This window comes from Stegodyphus dumicola, chromosome 3, assembly GCF_044657685.1.
Source record: "Stegodyphus dumicola isolate Sdum_Otavi_A_Nest chromosome 3, ASM4465768v1".
In the NCBI taxonomy this organism is placed as follows: Eukaryota; Metazoa; Arthropoda; class Arachnida; order Araneae; family Eresidae; genus Stegodyphus; species Stegodyphus dumicola.
In genome coordinates, this window is record NC_140770.1 from 272,975,423 (window position 1) to 272,994,358 (window position 18,936).

Sequence of the window (18,936 nt, forward strand, 5' to 3'; positions counted from 1 at the left end):
CTACGTAGGATATACATAATGATAGGTGGTAATGCTAACTTAAATAAAGATAAGACAATACAGACAAAGAAAAAAAAACGAAAATGTTTCGACGCATTTTTTTATAATATAAACGTTCATTTTCTTTGCTTTGCACGTGACGCTGTCATTTCGTCTGTTACTTATTTAAAATTTTCACAATTTTCTATGTCTGAAAATTAGAAATTAAAGTGAATGTCCTAAAACTGCAGTAGTATATTACAGTACAAGTGAAAAAATTGAGTTTCATTCACGCGTGTGTCGGATTTGAGCAACGCTTATGGGGGTCCCACAAAATTTTCGTAAATATTATGGGGTCCTGGGGATCGCGAAAAATTCTCAGTGATAAAAAGAGGTCGTGGCTGAAAGAAGTTTAAGAAACTCTGATTTAAACACTCATTCTAGATCCGAGTTTCGAAAAAGTAGAAGAGATTTCACATTTCTGACTATCTGCTGTGTTGTTGCACTACATCGTAAAAATTTACCAACCAAAATTATTATCCTTTACATTTTCCATCGAAAGATTTTTATATCAGAAATATTTTACACTAGGCAATATAAGCTGTCATCATTTCAATAACATAAGTTCTCTCGGTAATAAAGCGTACTTCGTATTTTTCCTTCAACTGTTCGCAATGGCCCCCTTTACTCAAGGCTTTGGTAAAAACATGCCTTGAGCTACATCTCATTTCCTTTCGTGCGAAAGCTTTTATAGTGTTTCTTCACCATAGCTACATATTCACAAATAGTGAAGCAGATATAGATTTCAATTTTTTATGCTAACAATTTACATTTCTGATATTCTTCGAAGGTTCACGCGTTTGTGAAGAAAGGCCAGATTTTGATGCGTTACTTTCACTAAGCCATAAATAGCTTTCTCGATGCAAAGCAAAAGTTATTCCTTTTATGTTCCTTCCTGCAGGAAAAACATGCTGCATCTCCTGCGAACAGTAAAATTTGCGGTTTACAGTAGTTTATTTTTTCGTTCAAGAGGTCGGAATTTAGAAACAAATGTCATAGTTTTGTCAAACGATGTTTGAAATTGGTTTTAAAATATTTCAAAATCGCCTTATAGTAGTAAAGGGCACAAAAACAAGCATTTTAGAAGAAGAACATAAAAGAACATAGAGGCCGAAAGCATATTTCAAAGAAAACTAATGAAAATCTGAAAGGAATCAGATTTTAACGTAGCACCAGAAAGGGTGTAGATACATAAGGTTATTTCTAAGCAGGACACATGAAAAATGAGCAATATCCTTGCCAGGACTCGAACCACAGATCTCTCGAATACGCGCCGAGTGTGCTGACCGCTACACCACGAAGGCATGCTAAGAAGGGTGGAGAAATACCTTATATACTCCCCCTTTTAAAGGGCGACTGAGGATAAGGGGACCCAATCGCCAAATGCTGGGTGTGGAGAATCATCATCTAGCAGCTTTTAGTTTGAGCGCCACTGTAGGAACATCAGGTTATTTCGAAGCAGGAGATGTGATAAATGAGCAATGCCCTCGCCGGGACTCGAACTATGGACCTCTCGAATACGCGCTGGGTCTGCTGACCACTACACCCCGAAGGCATACTAAGAAAAGGGTTTCTGAAGGTTTCTATGCTTATGTTAAGCTCGCAGTATATCTGTTTGCTCTTGCACCCACTCCTGATTGTCGCAACCTTTTTTACCTATTTAACTTTATTATTAAACATCACATTTTTCGCACTTACAACGCATAAATTTCAACAACAAAATCGCAATTTTTTAAAAAAACAGCTTAACTTAAGAATTCCCGTTACAGTGGGCCGAAAGGGCTATTATTTTCAAACCTCACTTTTGGCCGCGCCAGCGGCTAGCTATTTGAAAAGTGAATATATATCTATATAATTACAAAACAGTTTTTTTTCCCTCGCCAAGGTTTTTTTTTTTTTTTTTTTTGTTTCGCCAATGAAGTCAAAATGGCAAACCTGTAAGTCACTGCAGTCGCGATCGCGATATTACTTGCTTCCATAGAAAATGCTCAAAGTTTTAATTACCTATTGTGAGTTTTAATTGATTTTTTCACCTATGTTTTATACTTTCGCTAAAGTTTAAAATACTTTGGATTGTGTGATGTTATGTTTAAAGGTAAAATTCTGATTTATTTCTTTTTCACTGAAGTATTTTAATTTTTCACTTTTGGTTTCAATTCTTTAAACAAAATAGAATTCTCTTTATTTAAAGTACAAGTTTTAATTGAATTTTTTCCTTGTTTTTCTACCTAAGTTTTACAATTTCACTAAAGTTTAAAATACTGTGGATTATGTGATATATGTTTAAAGTAAAATTTTGATTAATTTTTTTCACTGAAGTATATTTTAATTCTTCACTTTCGGTGTCAATTCTTTAACCCTCTCACTGCGTACTTTAAATTATCAAAATAGGTTCAAAAATTGCGTATTTTTTTTATTACATATTTCAAATCTACATATATTTTAGAGTTAAAATATACAAAAAGTTTTTGTAAAAGAGTTGTTTTTCAATATAGAATTAGATCATAGATAAAGGTTGCCAGAATTCTGAAATTGAAGAATAATGATATAAAAGGAAAATATTTTGAAAATTAATATTAGTTAAATTATGATTTATTTTATAAAATACAAAGGTAAAACATTTATATTAATAAAAATATTTCCATAATGTAATACTTTGCACCACTGTCGAAAGTTTTCAATAGAAATTGAATTTTTAGATTCATCACTATCTGCAGAGGAATCCGAGAAATTCTCATCAGTTTCTCATTGGGGAAAGGACAGGATTTTCGGGTAAACTGTTATATAATTAAAATACATTGAAATAGTTCATCTGTTAATTCTGGATACAGAAAACCAAGGATTTTTGTAGAAGAAAGATTTCAATTGATTTCAATGTTCCTTTCCCCGGATGAAGTGGCATTGAAGTTGATTGAATTACTCATCTGTTATGTTCTTTTTTCTTTTAATTTCTTTAATTTTTTTTTTTTTAATTGGGATATAATTTTTAAACCGGCACGTGGATTAAAAATATTTTATGTCCGATATAATTTGAATTCCCAATTAAACAGTTAAATGCTGCCACACATATTTCTTCCTTGTACGAAGTGAAAAGGAATTACTGTAATCACGAAACATTTCCGGTATCATATTTCAACAAAAATATCCATTTTGACCGTTCTCAAATGCAATTTAAAGATGTCTCTGCGTGACATCTGTACGTAAGGACAGAATAAAAGACGCTTCCCCCCCCCCAAAAAAAATATAAATAACTGATTTTAAACGAATTCTAAAAAGAATTTTTCGTGGCGTCTTGCATATGTACGTACGTATGTATATATCTATCTCGCATAGCTCAAAAACGAGTAGCCTCAGAACGTTGAAATGTTATATAATAGGGCTGCTATAACATGTAGATGTGCACCTCCCATTTTAGTTGCATTCCGGCCGCACCAATAGTATATATGTGTATATCTACTCTGTTACTCAGCTCAGTGATCTCAGTTTCTTTATTTTTCTATGTATGTAAATTGTGCATTTTTTTCTTTAAAAAGAACTGAATTATGTTGTTAAACTACTATTGCTATTGTTACTAAACAACTATTGTTATTGTTACTAAACAACTATTGTTACCTACTATTATTTTTGTTATTACTAAAGGCATAAAAACATTAATCGGAAGATAACTTCCGATTAAGTTTTTTATGCCTTTAGTAAATCTGCATGCAATATTTGTAGAATTATCAACAATTTAAAAGCTGTTTAAGTGCGGTTAAGTCTAATTTTTAAATAACATGGCGAACATGTTTGTTTAAATTTTAAACAGCAGACTAGTAGATTTGTTGCCAATCTAGAGAGACTAAGCTTCGCAACAACAAAGATAACGCCTTCATTTATTATTGCGAATTAAATCATGCTTAATCCTTTCTGGAATTTTTTCGAGGAAATAAGTGTTTATGATTTACTTCGTCATTTTTAATATAGATATTTTGAGTTTTTATGTATTTTTGCCTTCTCGCGAAGTGAGAACTGAATTAATTGAATGAGAAATAATCAATCGTCTGTGAAAAACTGTTTCTTTTTTGTTTTGTTTGCTTAATTCCTTTTATACATCGTTCTAGATTTATTATACAGTATTTGAATAGAACATGTGGGAACGGTTAGATAATTCTTCAAATGATATACATTTTGTGCATTCTGAATTATAAGATGAACGAAATATAACGCTGTTAAGGGAACCCGTGCTAGAATGTCGCAATGGTAAACAAATATAATGAATTTTAAAGAGTGGATTTATTCTATTGTGGTTTATGCGCTATCGACGAAGTAGATTTAATTGAATCCAATAAGTTTAAATGAAATGCAAGAAAAAATGCATATAATTCAATATTCCGTAGAAAGAAGTCATGTGGTGTACACATCAGATTTTTTAATACATATTCGGTACATTATTTTTTAAAAAATATTATTTGTGGATAACATTTGGTAAAACATTCTTTTACTTGTGTTTGCATGCAATTTTTATTTCTTAATATTAGCTATATTGTCTAAAATGCTGCTAAAAGGCATTTTTCCCTTTGGTTTTCTTGGCAGCTTGAACTCCAGTTACCGGGAATATATTTTCTAACGCCGCGGATTCAATTTACGCTTATTTAACTCCGTTGTTCATATTATAAACACATGCTTTGTGGCAAAATTATATTTTCAATTTTCCGTCAGAATTCCTTTCTTAAAATTGGTGAAAATCAATATCTCCATGTGCAGTCACTGGAATATTTGTAGAACTGGAAATATTTAATAATCTCCAGGTAAGTGTTCTTAATAATGTCTTTTTCTTCTTTAAACTCATAAGCCTCTTACAAGTAGCCAAGCAACAACGAACGATATTTTATCTTTCTCTGCGGAAGAAAAGCGTTTATCGATTGTCGCTATAACAATAAGCAATTATGTACTTTGTTGAATATACAAACAGAACTGGAATGCAACGTTGCTAAAGGGATAAAAACATCGTGAACAAGAAAAATGAACATCGGTGAAAAAAAATTGTCTACGTTTTCTAGTTGAATGATTACAAGTCAATGAGCTGTAAAGTGGCTTTATATACGTGCTTCTCCACTTAAGAAGAAATGAGGATTACGGAACTGTTTCAAATGAGGCTAATAAGAGGCCTCGATCGGGGTGGGGAATGCTGTATTGGTTTTGAGAATAAGTTTTAATGAAATTTATCTTACCAACGCCAGGTGTAATCTGTGATATTTATTGTGTACACGAATAAACTCATAGATATATAGTATTTGGAAATGCGCGTGTGGCTTATTTTCTTATTGAGACTAATTTCTCCTTCACTGGGTACTTGAACATATTACACATTTCTTACTTCCTTGTACGAAGTAAAAAGGAAGTATAGTAATCGCAAAAAGTTTCAGGCAGTACATTTCAACGAAAATATACATTTTGACCGCTATCGAATGCAATTTAACGAAGTTACATTGTCGTACGTTTTTTGACATCTGTACGTAAGGACAGAATAAAAGGCTGTTTTCCTCCAAAAGAATTATAAAACTGCTTTAAAATGAATTCTGAAGAGAATTTTTCGTTGTGTCTGTACGTACGTACGTACGTAGATATCTCGCATAACTCAAAAACGAGTAGCCTCAGGACGTTGAAATTTTGTATATAGGACTACTATAACATATAGATGTGCAACTCGTACTTTGGTTGCAATCGGCCGCACCAAACGTATATAGATATATTTATGTATATATATATATCCCCTCTGTTACCCGGCTCCGTGATCTCAGTTTCTTTACTTTTATATGTTTCTAAATTGTGCACTTTTTTGCTTTAAAAATGATTGAATTATGTTGCTCTCATCTTCCGGTTAAGGTTTTATGCCTTTGAGAAATCTGCAAGCAATATTTGTAGAATTATCAACAATTTAAAAGCGGTTTAGCCTAATTCTTAAATAACATGGCGGACATATTTATTTACAGTTGAAAAAGGCAGAATAGTAGATTTGCTGCCAATCTAGAGAGACTAAGCTTCGCAACAACAAAGATAACGCCTTCATTTATTATTGCGAATTAAATCATGCTTAATCCTTTCTGGAATTTTTTCGAGGAAATAAGTGTTTATGATTTACTTCGTCATTTTTAATATAGATATTTTGAGTTTTTATGTATTTTTGCCTTCTCGCGAAGTGAGAACTGAATTAATTGAATGAGAAATAATCAATCGTCTGTGAAAAACTGTTTCTTTTTTGTTTTGTTTGCTTAATTCCTTTTATACATCGTTCTAGATTTATTATACAGTATTTGAATAGAACATGTGGGAACGGTTAGATAATTCTTCAAATGATATACATTTTGTGCATTCTGAATTATAAGATGAACGAAATATAACGCTGTTAAGGGAACCCGTGCTAGAATGTCGCAATGGTAAACAAATATAATGAATTTTAAAGAGTGGATTTATTCTATTGTGGTTTATGCGCTATCGACGAAGTAGATTTAATTGAATCCAATAAGTTTAAATGAAATGCAAGAAAAAATGCGTATCATTTAATATTCCGTACAAGGAAATCATGTGGTGTACACATCAGATTTTTTCCAGAAATCATGCAGGTGGTCAGGGAAGATGCTGAAACTACAAATCATCTTTGAACAAACTGGAGTGTCGACGTCTTGTACGGAGCTAACCGAATGGACAGTGTATACGATACCAGATTGACGAAATCCACCATTAAACAGTCAGCCCTATCTGCCTGCTAGAAGTTTTATTCTCACTCTATTAAATAATTTCCCCTTTGACACTATCAAAAACGAGGTTTTCGCTAAAAGGATGGATAATCTTGACCACCACTATTAATTCAAAACGTATGTCATTAATGTTAATGTTTACCAACTTAATATCAATCTTTATTTAATTTACGTCCAAAATTCGTGCAGATTTGAGTGTCAAGCAGATATATTATAATGCTAGAAGAATTGCGCATACCTATATTCAAAAGCTTTGGCCTGCTAGCCGCTACTGCATACCGTATGCAGGTTTGTTATAAGACTAGAAGAGCTGCGTGTAGCCTATATTCGAGAGTTTTGGCCTACCCGCCACTGCTGCGTATGCAATGTTACTATTAATCTAGAAAACTGCGCATAGTTGTTTTCGAGAGCACGACGTATAACGTTTCGTTCTGTATTGGTAACTCCAGTGCTGTCTTGAATTAAATATCATGGTTTGGATTTGGGTCAGGTTTATTTCATTATGGCAAAACACTCGGGGTAAAGAGATGCCTTCGTGGAGAGCTTTCTAAAGGGAACCGGCTCTTATACACGTTATAGATGGAGAAACCACTGAAGCGCTCATGCAGCCAGCTCGGTCGCCGGAATTTTAACCTTGAATCGAACTATCGGTGCTCAGCGACTTTATACCTCTCTGCCGCCTGTTGGGTTCTAAATATTATGAAAAAAGGATAGATTCGGTTTTGGTAAATCTGTAGAGTGATTAGGTTATTTCGAAGCAGGAGACATGAAAAATGAGCAATGCCGTCTCAAATCAAAAATGAGATTCGAATGCACCGAGTGTGCTGACCACTACACCACGAAGGCGGGAGAAATACCTTATAAAATGAGCAGTTTGAATCTCTGTCGCGGCTTAGGCGAAGGTCGATTTAGATTAAGTTGTCTGAATTTGTAGCAGTTTGAAGAAAGCTTGTGTTCCAACCATGTCCAGGTGACTAGCTGCTGTTATGTTTATATTTTAATTTAACCTTGCATAAGAGCTGAGATAGAATAAATTTAAAGTGAACGTATTATTCTTCTGCTTTGGTTATAAATTCTTGCGGCGAATATTGATCTATAGATTACATTTGACACCTCTCATTGATGGTAACTGAGCCAGGTAACCGAAGATAGATGTTACATGCGTTCCTCCTAGATTATGGGCAGAACCTGAATTTCGCGGTGGCATTTGACGGCTTGTTTATGGTACATACACTGAAGTATATTAATTTTGTTCGCAATCCTTTTGTGCCACTCAGTTAACAAAAACACTTTCAATTTATTTCACGTGGTAAAAAAGATCTCCAGAAATTCCACCATTCACTGTGGAAAACCCATGTTGTCTACTACATAATTCATGCGTGGTGAACTTTCCCTCTCACTGTTTGTGGTGTTGTATAGGTAAAAGTAAACGATTCGGATATTTCAATCTGATCTCAAAAGACGATACATACACAATATGATTACTTGTGAATAGTGCCGTTGCTGACGGCTGTGCTGAAGGGCTCGAATTCGGATCCTAGAGAAGGCATGAATGTTTGTAAATGTAAAGTGTCCGTGCGACATTTGGGCACTCTGAATATGCGGCGAGTCAAAAGTTCTCTCGAGAGGTTGATGGTAGGGGAAGATAGGTGGGAGGCCCTCGGACCCTCTTTCCCGGGGTGCTCTTCATCAAAACTGGGAGCATAACTGAGCTAAATCGCATCGTCACGTGTAAGGTGCTCAAGGCTGTTGCCAACGACAGGCGTATATTGCGCTCCTTGCTACGAGGAATTTTATGGGTTTAGGCTGACTATACGTCAGACAAGTAAGCACTAGTCAACAACAACAACTTGTGAATAGTTTCGAGAAAGATCACTGGGAATCAAAAATTATGCTTAACTCAAAGCACTGATTAAGTAGTAAAAAATTCATTGGTCCGAATTATGTGCTGTAATTTTCTGCATAGAGAGGGCTGGCGTGGGAGATGAGTGCAGCCCGAAAGTGGGCTACTCATTTTACTACTATGGTCTGTTTTCGTTTGACACACCTTTCGGGTACTTACGTATTAACGCCACCGCAACTACAGATTTGGCAGTTTTTAAGTGCCGCCAATCTACGCCTAAAATGTTTACGACAAATCATAAAAACACTTTATTTAAAATCAAAACACTTTAAAAATTCAAAACACTTTATTTAAAATCAAAGTAGTCAATCGGATTTTGGTGGAAAATGGGCTGATACAGATTATAACATAGATTCAAAAACAGTCTCTATTTTCTTTGACCTGATGCTGTCACCATATGAACTCTGCTAAATAAGGTTCTAAATGATATCTCGCTGTCCCCCTCTGTCTCTTGTTCCTCCACTTAGCACTGCCCCACATTCTCTCAACTGTCTGTGCATGAACTTCTGTATCAGGAGCAATAAAATTGTATTTATGATTAACTTTAGCATGTAGGAATCCTTCTTTTTCTGTTCTATTTGTTTGGTAACATTTCCAACTGTCAGAATAAATTGTGCTAGAATCTGCAATGTTTTCAATAATTTTATTAAGAAGACGTTCTATTGGGAACAGTGACAACAAACGAATCTTTTGTTCCTCTCCATATACCACCAAACACCCACTGTTCGCGTAATACTCGACCATTATTATTTTTACTCTGTAAACAGTTTTTTAAACGCTGTAAACAGTTTATTAAACAGAGTAAAAATAATAATTTTAAACAATTAAATTTTAGTAACAGCTGTAAACAGTTAAATTTTAGTAAACAAGCTTTCATCAATTTCCACAGTGCAATCTGGTCCACCTACCTTCTTGTTCGGATTATTCTCCATATCCAAGACACATAATTCATGCATGTAATTATTCCAATCTATAACAATTTTATCCGATAAATCAAGTTGCTTTTCACAAAATTTAATCGACGTTACCTCCTCGCACCAGCAGTACATGAATCTCAAAGCTGAACAAAATGGAATTCTGCTTTCTTCAAACCAGTTGTCCTAAGTCCCACTTGCTGATCACAGTCTTAAATTACATTTCCAAAACGTGCATTTACCAAAATAAAGTTTCATATCATGCAAAATGGTACATTTTCTTTTTTTTTTTTTTTTTTTTTTTTTTTTTTTGGTAAAATATTTCGCTCCTGAAAAAATAAAATTGCATCTACTTCTGTGTTTGTCAAATCCCAAAGACGCATTTTCGTAGCATTAAAAAATGGCGTCAAAAATCAGCAAACAACAAGTCAAAAAGAATCCAAAAGATAACTGCGAACAACAGGATTGTTCTTTATTGGCGCATCAGCGCAACTTCTGCTGCAGTGGCGTTAATACGTAAGTACCTTTTCGTTATTTATGCCAACCGTTTGTTTTTTTAACTTTCAATATTTTTTCGATTTGAAATGGTTTACATGAAACGGAAGCTTCCGGCACTGGCTCAGAGAATAGATAGCATGGGTGTATGTGTGTATCCTCTGAATCAACATAGTACAGAAATAGAGAAAAATTGACTATCTGTCTCAGTACGTTTATTTATATATAAACATTTCTTATACTAATCACACACATATGATTATAGTAACATTTCTCAATTTCTCAGTACACACACACACATATATATATATATATATATAAACTTAAAGTATCTTGTGATAATTCTTTAGCAATTTGAAGCAAACTCCATTGATGGAACAAAACAATAATTTTTATTTAACACTCAAAATGGCGACATATAAACAATAAGAGAAAACGTGCATTTACCAAAATAAAGTTTCTAACTTTTAAAAATAATATTCTAACTTTTAAAAATAAAATACATACATTCTTCGTGCGAGAGCCACACGTGGCTCTCGAGCCTGCGTTTCATACATTGCCGTTAACATATACCTTAAGGTTCATCTATTTAAATTATTTATTTTAAATTGCAAGATTTTAATAACAGTATTTAAAGCTGTTACAATCTAAAGTTAAAATTAAATTGGAATCAAAGCAAGGAGATTCCTCAACAATATTAAGAATTGCAACCGTGTATAAGAATTTTAACACAAGATTTTATGCAAATATATATAGAGAAAGAGATTGTTAAGCAAGTAAACAAGAGATAATAATTAGATCAAAAATTAAATCAAGAAAGGTATGTATGTATGTACCTCATGCCGCAGAACCCCTATTTTATAACTACTAGCGATTTGCAAAAAAAAAGTTATTCTCGGGAAGGGGGAGTTATTATTTCTTTTTTGGTAAAGAAAAAATAGAGATTTTTTCCGCCGATATAGGGCGCTGCACATGAACAGGATTTTTCATTAACAGCTCATTTCTCGTTTTTCCTCCTACTTGCTTGTACATAAAGTTTTAATTGTGATGCTGATATTGGTGGATAAACGCTATTGGTGAAGTTGGTTTTATCTCAGAGAAGAATCGTCTGAAACTTTACGAAGCTTTCGGATACAGAAGGAATGGAAGAAAGGATCCAGTCACTCTTGCCGGAGTGACTTACTTGGTACGACAGCTTGAAGAAACGGGAAGTTTTTGTCATCTATCTCGTAATGGTGTACCAACTATATGAGACATCCATGCTGCCGATGTGGCATCGCAGGTCGACACTCTAAGGGAACAATCAACGACAACAGTAGAAAGCACGCCAGAAGTGGCACGAAACATTGTTATAAAACATCGTTATACCAAATATGGATGTTTCGCATCCTTCACAGTGTTTTAAAATAGCGCTTCTACAAATTACAGTCAGTGTACCGGTTCTTATCAAATGACAAAGCTAAGCGATATGAATTCGAAAACTGGCATCGATTTCGTTGAAAAATCGATGATCGATGACGGTCCACAATGGCTTCTCAATATTTCATGGATAAATGAGACTCATTTTTCATTGCATGGAATAGTCATTAATCAGGACTGTAGAATCTGGGCAAAGGTGAACCCACGTGCCTATTCGGAAGAGCCCCTACATTCACCGCGTTTAACTATTTGATGTGGTTTCACTGCGTTCATTATTGTAGGCCCTTTTTACTTCCTAGTACGAAGTAAAAAGGAAGTATTGTAATCGCGAAAAATTTAGGGTATCATATTTCAACGAAAATATCCATTTTGACTGCTATGGAATGCAATTTAACGATGTTTTTTGTGACACTCTGTTACTCGGCTCAGTGATCTCAGGTTCTTTCTTATATGTTTGTAAATTGTGAGTTTGTGATTTAAAAATGATAGAATTATGTTGTTCTTAAGGTTGTTAAGTTTTATGCCTTAACCGGATAAATACCCTAGTAAATCTGCGTGCAATATTTCTACAATTATCAACAATTTAAAAATTGCTTAAGTGCCGCTAAGCCAAATAATTTGTGCCACGTCGGCCATTGCTTGTTTACATTTGGTGTATTGGTGTGGTGTATTTAATTATGGCAAAGCACACTAGGGCTATCTGCCTAAGGGAAGGGATGCCTTCGTGGAGTTCTTTCTAAGGGGAACTGGCTCGTATACACGTTACACATGGAGAAAACCACGAAAACACCCATGCAGCTAGCCCGTTCGCGGGATTCGAACCTCGGACCGAACGACCAGTGTTCAGCGACTTTACCGCTCGGCCATGGGTGGGCGTGTTTACAGTTGAAACAACACAATAGTAGACTTGTTGCCAATCTAGAGAAAGTAAGCTTCGCAATAACAAAGATAACGCATTCTTTTATTATTACGAATTAAATCATGCTTAATCCATTCTGTAATTTATTCCAGGAAATAAGTGTTTAAGATTTACTTCATAATTTTCAATACAGATATTTTGAGTTTTTATCTATTTTTGCCTTATCGCGAAATGAGAACTGAATTAATTGAATGAGAAATATTGAATCGTCTGCGAAAAACTGTTTCTCTTTTTGTGTGTTTGGTTGTTTAATTCCTTTTATACATGAATAAATCTTTTATAAATTAATAAAATGTAATGTTGTTAAGTGAACCTAGGGCCAGTGTGTCACTATGGTAAACCAATATAGTGAATTTTAAAGAGTGCATTGATTCTATTGTGGTTGAGGCGTTTTCGATGAAGGAAATTTAATTCAATCCAATAAGTGGAAGGCAATAAAAAATACATTTAATATTTAATTTAATACATAAATGCATAAATTTTATATTCCGTACAAAGAAGTCATATGGTGTACGCATCAGATTTTACCATGAAATATTACACAGACTTTACCTAAAGCTAGTATATAAAAATAAATAATACTGAATATTGTCCCAAGGGCTCAACATTTTTGAATTTACAACGGCAGTAAAATGACTTCCTGCATATCATAAATTTGAAGGAAATAACCTAAAACTAAACGTTATTTTTATAGTCAAGCTTATAAATGCTTATTATGCAATGAATTATTCATTATCTTCATAAAACTCTTTATAAGGAGAGTTGACGGTTTATTAGAAATGTTTATAAACACCAGGGATACGTTTGTCGTCAAAACCCCTAGTGAGCGAAAAGGAAATGCTTTTGTAATGCACCATTGGGAAGTTCGGCCCACATGCATGGGCAGTTGAATCGCTTTATATTCTTATGTTATTAAGTAACCATTTTGTCCCCTATTATTTGTTGCGATAAACCATTCAGTAAGTACTTTGCAAAAAAAAACTGATGTGTACAGCACATAACTTCCTTGTACGAAATATTAAATTATACGCATTTTTTTCTTGCATTTCATTTAAACTTATTGGATTGAATTGATTACTATAAAATCGTTTGTTGTTTTAGTAGACATTGTTCAAAAAATAAAAAATGCGTAGAAGAATTCAATAGATTTAGAATGTACTGTATTTTGTTAATATCATAAAGTTATGTTTGGATAATAATATGAAAAAGCTATAAGAGTTTGAATACATGAATCAAAGATCAGGTACACATTTTCTCCTTCCCGTTGAACTTGTTTACGTTTGGAAGTTAAGTAATAATTTTTGAAATGATAGTTAAAAAATTCAAATGATGCTGAAATGAGTATTCTAGCAACATTTCTTTTCAACAAGCAAAGGCTGGCTTAGAAATTTTTGAAATGCATGAAATCGTCAACATGTAGCTTTTGGTAGCTATATATATGCAAGTTTAGCACGGAAAATCTATATACGATGGAAATCAACAAGGCTTGTGGTGGATAAGGATATCTTCAATCTTCAATCAATTATTTTAAACATCTATTGTTTTTAATCAATAGCTTGTTTTCGCAACTTGTGTCATAATAATACATTTGTATATTTTTTAATTGTGAAATTATTCTTTCCATACTTTTGACTGATACTTTATGTCAGTTATCTTAGCTATTATTTCTAAAATAATCTGATGCATAAACGATACATTACAGGATATTTTTGGAAAATTTATTTGTTTTATTTATTTTTGTTTGTTCATTTTTTTATTCATTTATGGTAATAAACAAAATTATTGCAAATTTACAGCTGCGTCTTTGCCATTTTGTGTACTTATTATCATCTTTCCACGAAGTTCGCAAACGCTACTTTCCAAATAACTACTATTCAGAGTTTCTTACTAAATACCTATTACGTACAGAGTGTATAAAAATAAATACTTCCGGTTGTGCTTTTAAAGACTGTTTTATGGGCTTCCTGTAAAGTATTGCTTTCGATTGTCTGGTTTTACCCAAAATCTAATCTCTTCTTTATGTGAATGTAGGAAGCCCAAAAAACGGAAAATATAAATTTTTGGAGGTTTCGTTATAAGAGTTAACGTAGAGGAAAAAGTCGTCCCAAACACACAGATGGACAAACGTCATTTTTAAAAGAAGAAAAGTCTGAAAGTTCTCAGATTTTAAATTACGTCCAAAGGGGCGTTTTCTTAACGTTTGTGTGTTACATTTATTTACTAAATATCGTGTTCTTTGCACTTAAACCGTAAAATTCAGTTCAACAGCAATGTCGCAAATTAATTTCAAAATGAGCGTATCTTCAGAATCTCCGATCCGCCAGTCTCGCGCGCTGGAAATAAAAATCATTCTTTTCGTAGAGTGTTGCCATTCCTCGCTTTGAAATCGTTGAGCACCTTAATCAAAAATTGTTTAATGTCTGACAAAATATGAAACAGATAATAAAACAAATTCCAAATTAGGGCTTCCAGATGCCCGTATTCGCTGGAGGATTACGTTATTCAAAATTTGATGGTTCCGTTGTTTTATCACAATGCGAGAAACATACAAACATTTATGTAGCTTCTTCATTATTTAATTTCTTTAATTATAATACAGTGCTGTAATAGTTGGTGGCAAAAGTTTGAAAAGTGAATCAAAGCAAAATGCCAAAACGAAAATAATAGCTCTTATGGGCTAACCCCCTTTTATTTATTTTAACAGATTTAATTAATTAACTATTATTATTTTATAATAATTTAACTATTTAATAATAATTAACTATTTTATAATTAATTAACTAAATTAATTAACCATTATTATTTTATTTTATGGAAGCTCTAATTCGTATTTAGTCACTAAAAATTCACTTTTGAATTTTTGGGCCGAAAACATAACTTCATTTACCTGTCTATATAGGTTAATGGAAGGTAAAAATCAACTATTGAACATAATAATATTTCTTAAATTTCAGCATTCTTCTACGGTCCCTGAGTTATTAGTAGATTTTCCCCTTTTGAATTGCATCTTCTGAGCACAAAATTTACAAAGAAACTGGGAAACGTCAGGCGTCAGCTATTAAAAATGTATCTCTATCTTTAAATAAGAGGCTGTTTAAGAAACGTTTGTAAAAATAATCGGTACTATTCCGTGTTGAAAACCGTAAAAAAATTGCAACGAAAATGTATGCGCAAAAGCGCCAAATCTAGCATACGCGCCCACTTAACAGCGCGCGAAATCTTTCATACGCGCTGATTTCAAATTAAATAAGTCTGGATAGTTCTATATTTCTTAAGACGCCATTGAAATATTAGTTTAATTTGTAAATCCTTTTTTCATAACGCTATGGATTTAACAATTTGGGAATTGCACATTGACAAAAAGTCTGCATTAGAATTTTTTCAAAGAAAAGGCATCATTCATTACAGAAAATTATGTTCAAACAACCAACGAGATGAAATTATGGTTTAGGATAACTCGGTAAAAATCTTTGAGAACTACTGAAAATCTTTGAGATGCCTTCGTGCGTGCTGACGCTACACGTTTTCTCCTCCAACCACTCTCTAATAGAGATCTCTAAGTGCCCGAGCTCTAACCAATCTCTAATGAACTTATAACCAGTCCCTAATGAAGTAACTAATAACCAGTCTCTAATGGAGGTCTCTAACCAGTCTCTAAGTGCTCTAATAAGGAATGGCTACTCTTGGGATACGCGATGGCTGATCACTTCTTTAAAACCATGCGCAATCTCTGTGAAGTTTGTGTGGATGTCTGAGATGGTTATATCCATTATTAATGAAAGACTGTTTATTTGTTTTTACCTTTAAGCGTCAATTTGTTAACGTCCCAAATGTGTCGTCACCGTGTAGTTCATGTAAATTATTAAATTATATTGTTTTCATCTTTATCTTCTAGAGTCATTAGGTTATTCTGAAGAAGAAGACATGAAAAAAGAGCTATACCTTTGCCAGGACTCGAACCTAGATCTCTCGAATACGCGCCGACTGTGCTACCGTTACACCACGGTGGCATGCAGAAAGAAGGGAGAAACTGCTTTATAGACTCTCCTTTTTAAAGGGTGACTGGGATCAGGGAATCCAATCGCCAAATTCTGGTGGTGACCTTTTAGTTCGGGCGCCACCGTAGAATCATTAGGATGTTTGAAGCAGGAGACGTGAAAAATGAGCAATTACCTGGCCAGGACTCGAATCTGAACCTCTCGAATACATGCCGAGTGTGCTAACCGTTACACCTGAGAGGCAGACTGGAAGGAGGGAGAAAATACCTTATATACTCTTCTTTTAAAGGGCGACTGGTGATGAAGGGTCCCAATCGCCAATTCGTGGTGGTGACAAATTATTGTTCACCACGTTTTAGTTCGGGCGCCACTGTAGAGTCATTAGGTTTTTTTTTTTTTTTTTTTTTTTTTTTTTTTTGAAAGAGCATTTACGAAAAATAAGCAATCCCGTCACCAGGACTCGAACGTGGACCTCTCGATTACGCGCCGAGTGTGCTACCATACACCACGAAGGCATTCCGATTGTAATGTATAATGCTTGTTTTATTTCATGGATAAAGACATTAGCTATGTTAATGTGAAATTTAGTTTCAATCAAAGCTCTACTTTCAAAATGGAATCAAACTTTACTAATCAAAATGGAAATTTTGATTGATTTTACCGTCACGAGCTTAACTTTTGGAAGCCAATGTATATTACTGTAGCGAATAATATATATGTGTTCTGATTTGCAGTGCAAAATATGTATAACTATTTATGTAAAAATAATGATTCACTAGACAACATTTACATGTTATCTCATACATTCTGCAATACCAGTTGTAAACTGAATTGTAAACCACCTAAAATACAATTTGAGTTACATTCTGCAGACAAAAGATCTAGCAAAACATTATACTTAATCTTCTATGTAATTTGATATAAAACTGTGAATTTCTGATAATATGTATTTCTTGTTGCATTCTATTTGTTCTATTTGTTGGTAACGTATAATTATTTATGTGCATGATTATCATCTATTTCTGAAATGCGTTACTATAAAAAAGAGATTTTTATCTGTAACCATATTTTTTTTGCTTATTACGTTCTCCGCCCTTGGGCACTACACGGAAAGGGAGGGATTGTAACCATATTTGTGTATATAATTATAACTATGAGAAATAAAACCATGAATAGTTATTTTCTGAACTAGTCTTAATTGTTTTCGATTTTTGAGGATTTTACGTAACGTTCTCAGATGTGTACTAATATGCATGCATTAATTTCAGATATTTACCTTGTTGGATGCAGATAATAACTGGGTTGCTCCTTTAGATGAACCTCCCTGTGGTTTTGATGGTAGTGGCTGCATCGACCCGCCAGGTATACGATATTCTTTTCAAATACAGTATTATTTACAATACAATATTCTTTCATCCTAAATCTGGCCATTCAAAAGCAATATATATTTAAAGATGATGATGTTGAAGCCACCGTGAACAAAATATTTCAACAACGAAAAAACGAAACAAAAATCCTGGATATAAAATGTTTTACAATAGCAATAATGATCCTGTAGTAGTCGCAGTACGTTAATGACATGAAAGTAAAAAAATAAATAACAGCCTGAATATTATCTATATATATAAAGAAGAAACTCTGCTTTTTTTTGTTCGCTAATAACTTAGTCACTATTTTAACCTATCGTCACCAAACTTTCTACAATTCTTTTCTGGGTTCTGGAAAAGGTTCAAGTTCAGTTTTTTCCAAAAAAAGTAGCTATATTCAGAGATATTAATTAAAAACTCGGAAAAACGATTATTTTCGTCCTCTTTTTTCCGAGTGGCAACAGTCTCGCAAGCTGGAGATGAAAATTTATTTCGAGAAGTGTTGCCACTGCTCGCTTTCAAATCGTAGAGTTTGTTAATATAAAAATTCCTAAGTTTTACAATGAAATAAAAACAGCATTGCCAAACATTCAATACATTACTCCCAATTCCAAAAATTCATGGAAGCCATTTCGACTGCGTACGACTTTATTCAGCGGAGATATTAATTAAAAACTCCGAAAACATTAATTTTCGCACTCATTTTTCCGAGTGGCAACAGTCTCTCCCATTTCAGATAAAAAAGCGTTATTTCGAAAAGTGTTGCTGCTGCTCGCTTTCAAAGCGTAGACTTTGTTAATAAAAAATTTGTAATTTTTACGAGATCTCTTTCTATATATATATGTGTGTGTGTGTGTAAAGAATAATTTGTGTTTGTTTGTTCGCGATATTGATCAAAACTCATCTATTTTTTGCCACATTTAATTGATTAAAATTGAATATAGGTGAAATATTGGATGGAACTGGAGCTTTTACGATCATTTGATTAGCAAGACGGAAATCATTCAAATCTGCACGCCATTGTTGCTGATATAATGAGAGAGAATTAGCTGACTTTTCTATCGAAATTTTTTAAGTGCGTTCCATATCGCATGAGACTGAAACATGTGTGACTATGAATCGTATTTTTGCATCGCTATTAGAGA

At 33.6% G+C, this 18,936-nt stretch overlaps 1 protein-coding gene across 3 annotated transcripts in view; it reads left to right on the plus strand.

Annotated features, from left to right (window-relative positions):
• Positions 1 to 18,936, plus strand: part of LOC118182918 (receptor-type guanylate cyclase Gyc76C-like) — a 731,383-nt gene that overhangs the window by 538,248 nt on the left and 174,199 nt on the right. For all 3 annotated transcript variants that reach the window (XM_085814149.1, XM_085814148.1, XM_085814147.1), the window contains exon 8: positions 17,693 to 17,786. In XM_085814149.1, coding sequence (XP_085670275.1) covers positions 17,693 to 17,786 — 94 coding nt within the window. The remainder of the gene's footprint in view (positions 1 to 17,692; positions 17,787 to 18,936) is intronic.